At 39.9% G+C, this 3,573-nt stretch overlaps 1 protein-coding gene across 3 annotated transcripts in view; it reads right to left on the minus strand.

Moving 5' to 3' along the window:
* The window catches only part of dnajb6b (DnaJ heat shock protein family (Hsp40) member B6b), a 26,690-nt gene that overhangs the window by 8,260 nt on the left and 14,857 nt on the right, over positions 1-3,573 (minus strand). For 2 of the 3 annotated variants that reach the window (XM_014013342.1, XM_014013340.1), the window contains exons 6-8: positions 1,256-1,393; positions 1,009-1,159; positions 219-289 (exon numbers count right to left, since the gene is read on the minus strand). In XM_014013342.1, coding sequence (XP_013868796.1) covers positions 219-289; positions 1,009-1,159; positions 1,256-1,393 — 360 coding nt within the window. Of the gene's footprint in view, positions 1-145; positions 290-1,008; positions 1,160-1,255; positions 1,394-3,573 lie in introns of those variants that run through there. The other variant, XM_014013343.1, reaches the window with a different exon arrangement.

The raw sequence follows: 3,573 nt of genomic DNA on the forward strand, positions 1-3,573 counted from the left end.
TACATATACAAAGAAAATGTCTGTCTTCTCCCTGGCTGCTAATCTAAAATGAGAAAAAAAACTTCTTTGGGAATGAGATGCATAATGACAGAGAGAGGAGAGACCGACTGCCAGAGCTTTTCCAGAGGAGAAAACTTTTTTTTTTTGATTTTGTTGTTGGTCGAATGTTGTGGGGAGAATAATTTACTTGTTATCCAGTCTTAGTAGCTGCTCCTTACCATTAACTGTTAGAGATTTTAACTGACCATCTTCCACCACTTCTACCCGCTCCTGGCCGTTCTCCACAGTCCTGTTCACACAGAAAAACACAGACATCTCATCAGGAACCAGGAAGGACGATTTAGAGTGTGTGTCAAAATCACAACACGAGGACCAGTGACTTCCATCCGGCCCACCAAAATAAATAAATAAATAAAAATAATAATAACAATAGTATGAAAATAGTTATTTTATGATTCAATGCAACAAAATCATCACATTTAAAAGATGAAGGATAAGAATACTTGTCTTGCTCCTGAGAATTTGGCTTTGAAGCAACTGTGGCTCCCTGAGCAAATCTAAAGCCAGCTTTGACCATAAACTACATCTCCCATAAGGCATGGGAATTCCCGGACATCAATGTGGGAGAGTTCAGAATTCAAGACTAACTACATTCCAACAGTTAATTACTCTTTTACTTTTACATTTAATAGTATTTCTGTATTATTTATTTAACATTTAGTCAGTTGAGCACGTAATACTTTTCAGTGTTTATAAGAGGACGTGTTAAAACACTGTTTCTATGCAGGGAATACCAGGTAGAGCTCTGTAATTGTTTGAGGTGCTCAGCCGTAGCAATGAGACAAGGAACGTCTTTCTTGTTTAGTTGAAGCTAAACATGAAATGTTGACGTTAATTACAACTGGCCCTCTGAGGGCCACTATAACGCTCCTGTGGCCCTCAGTGAAAATGAGTTTGACGCCCCTGATTTAGAGCATAAATGGTGTTTCCASTTCAACATTCACATACCGTTTTGTGGTAATCTTTCTGCCGTTGACAATTTTAGTGGAGGTCGACACAGATTTGGTGAAACCCCTCCCCTCTCCCCCAAGACCACCAAACGAAGACGACGTGAAGGAGGTGAATCCTCCACTGCCCATGTCTCCAAACGAGGTAAAACCTAAAAAAATAAAAATAAGCACAGACCTGACAGTTAATATGTGATGCATGTTTTTAACTCCTCTGCTCTGAACTGTGCAGTCAGAAATACAGACACCTGAGTCAAACCCTGAGAAGCCAGGCCCCATTCCTGAAAAGCCACCAAAACCAAAAAACGAGCCCCCCATCCTGGTCTGGTTTGCGCTTCTTTGATGACTGCGACCTCCACCAAAAAAACTATCGAAGTGGTCATCAGCTGCAGAGGGGATCAAAGTGAGACACGAAGAGGAACATCAGCAAAGTTACAACTGTTGTGTTCTTTTGTGTGAGTCTTTTCTTTGTGTGTTTAATTTGTTGAAAATTGCAGCACCCAAAACAAAACCAAAAAATAATTGTTTTACAAAAAATAAAAAGAAATAAAATTAAATTAAATTAAAATATGGTGGAAGACTGTTAGCTGTCTCTGGAACATTCTGTCTCTAAAAACTGTTCATCTGCTGTCCGACAATGTTCATTCTGAAGCCCCGAGGAGCTGCTGCTAATTGCGCTTTGCCAATCTGGGTCGCCCTGGCAGGATACGACCGGCTCACTGGCACCATTTCCTGAAAGAAGACTCCTCCTTCAACCTTGAACACATCAAGACGGCAGTAAAAATGCTTTGCTTGTTCCCCCACAGAGAGAAAGCTTAAAATAAAACTCTCCCTCAACTCTGTCCACAGTCGCCACTGAGTTACGGTCTGTTTACCAAGATGAGAGAAAACCTTTGAGCGCAGAAAGATGAGCTTTTACGAAGCTGTTGTGGATCACCAGGAGAAAGAGGAAAAGTCAGGAGTCAGGAACGTGGCTCCACTATTTGACTTGTGTTTCAGCTGTTCATACACAGTATATAATACAAATAAAATATGTTAAAGGAACCTTTTAAGCCCAAAGATGGAAAATAAAACAAAAATGATGCCACTGTGACGATACGGGGCACGCATTTTTAAAAAATTGCCAATACATAAGGTTAGAGAAACTAAACTTTGAGGATAAAAYTGTGGAAATCAAAAACCTACAGCTCTAAACCCAAATTAAAGAACCTGCTTTGTCCGGTTTCTGTGGTGAGAGCAACAAAGAGTGTGAATCTGATGACTTCAGCTTTATTTTATTATTTTCCAGTGGTGTTTTTGAAMGGCGACTTGGCCGTCATTACTGTGTGATTCTGTATGCGAGCCCACGGCTGCTGGACACTCTGATGTGGCTGAGCGACAGATCCACAAGACCAGCTGCTGCTMACAGAGATGAGCTGCTGGGCTGGACAGGTTTTAAAAAATAAATTAAAATCTCAACAACTTTCCTAGGTTCCTAAAACAACCAAAAATATGCTTGAGAGTCTAATTAAACTTGACCTTTTCAGCTGTACACCTGTCAGTCAAACTTAAAAAAAAAAAACTCTTAAATCTCACATTTCAGCACAAATATATAATCGTCTCTTTGTATTTATAGTCGCTGGTAACTGAGATTAAACAATAAAACTGTACAGCTCTCACGTTTCTTTATTCAACAATAATGCAAAGGAAGAGACTGAAGATCAAACTCTTATGTTGAAGCTTGAATCACATCAGATTTGACAGAAACACAGACCCAAACTGCACACACACACTTGGTGTTATTATATCTGCTTTTGTTTTAATGTGGAAGCTATTTTTGAATGCATTCCAGCTGAGTGATGTAGACGTTCAAATCCATCCTGCGCCTGAACTCCTTATTTAGAGCTCCACGAGGTGAACTTCACATGCCTTCCAATCAGCCTGTTGCGCAACCCAGACGGGTCGAGCTCTGATCRACCATCACAAGCAAACACAACTACTGATGCTTCCAACGAAAACATTTGGCATGGAGTTGTAATAAATTAAAACAGAACATACTAACACCCTCTACCATCGTCGTCATCATCAGCGCTGCTGTGATGGATAAGTTCATGTAAATATCTTGTCATTTAAAGAAAACCAAAAAGAATTGATCCACAACAGCAACGGTGTGGAGAAAAACACTGCTGATTAAATGATTACAGGGTTTGTGCACTTTTCCCCCACAGTATAATTCCAGCACTTTTCAAGCATTTTCAAGGTAAATTGTCAAACTTTTCCACCGTCAAACTTCGGAGCAGTCTGTATCTCTGTGCGTCCTTCTCCACTGAGCTTTATAACCCCRGCATACTTTATGTGARGGAAGTCYATCAACAATCTAAAATACTGTGCAGCTGAATAAATATCTGCAAGTTATAGTGTTAGTGTGAAATGGACATATAGGCAGAAGGAGCCCAAAATGTATCAGAGGCACAGCATGCATGGTGGAACACTGCCAAGCCACAGCTACTTTTTGCTTAAAGGGATCCACGATTAGTTGTAACATTAGACTTTTTTTGATAAACATATATTTTAACTGTAAAATAAA

This window comes from Austrofundulus limnaeus, unplaced genomic scaffold, assembly GCF_001266775.1.
Source record: "Austrofundulus limnaeus strain Quisiro unplaced genomic scaffold, Austrofundulus_limnaeus-1.0 Scaffold100, whole genome shotgun sequence".
Classification (NCBI taxonomy): Eukaryota; Metazoa; Chordata; class Actinopteri; order Cyprinodontiformes; family Rivulidae; genus Austrofundulus; species Austrofundulus limnaeus.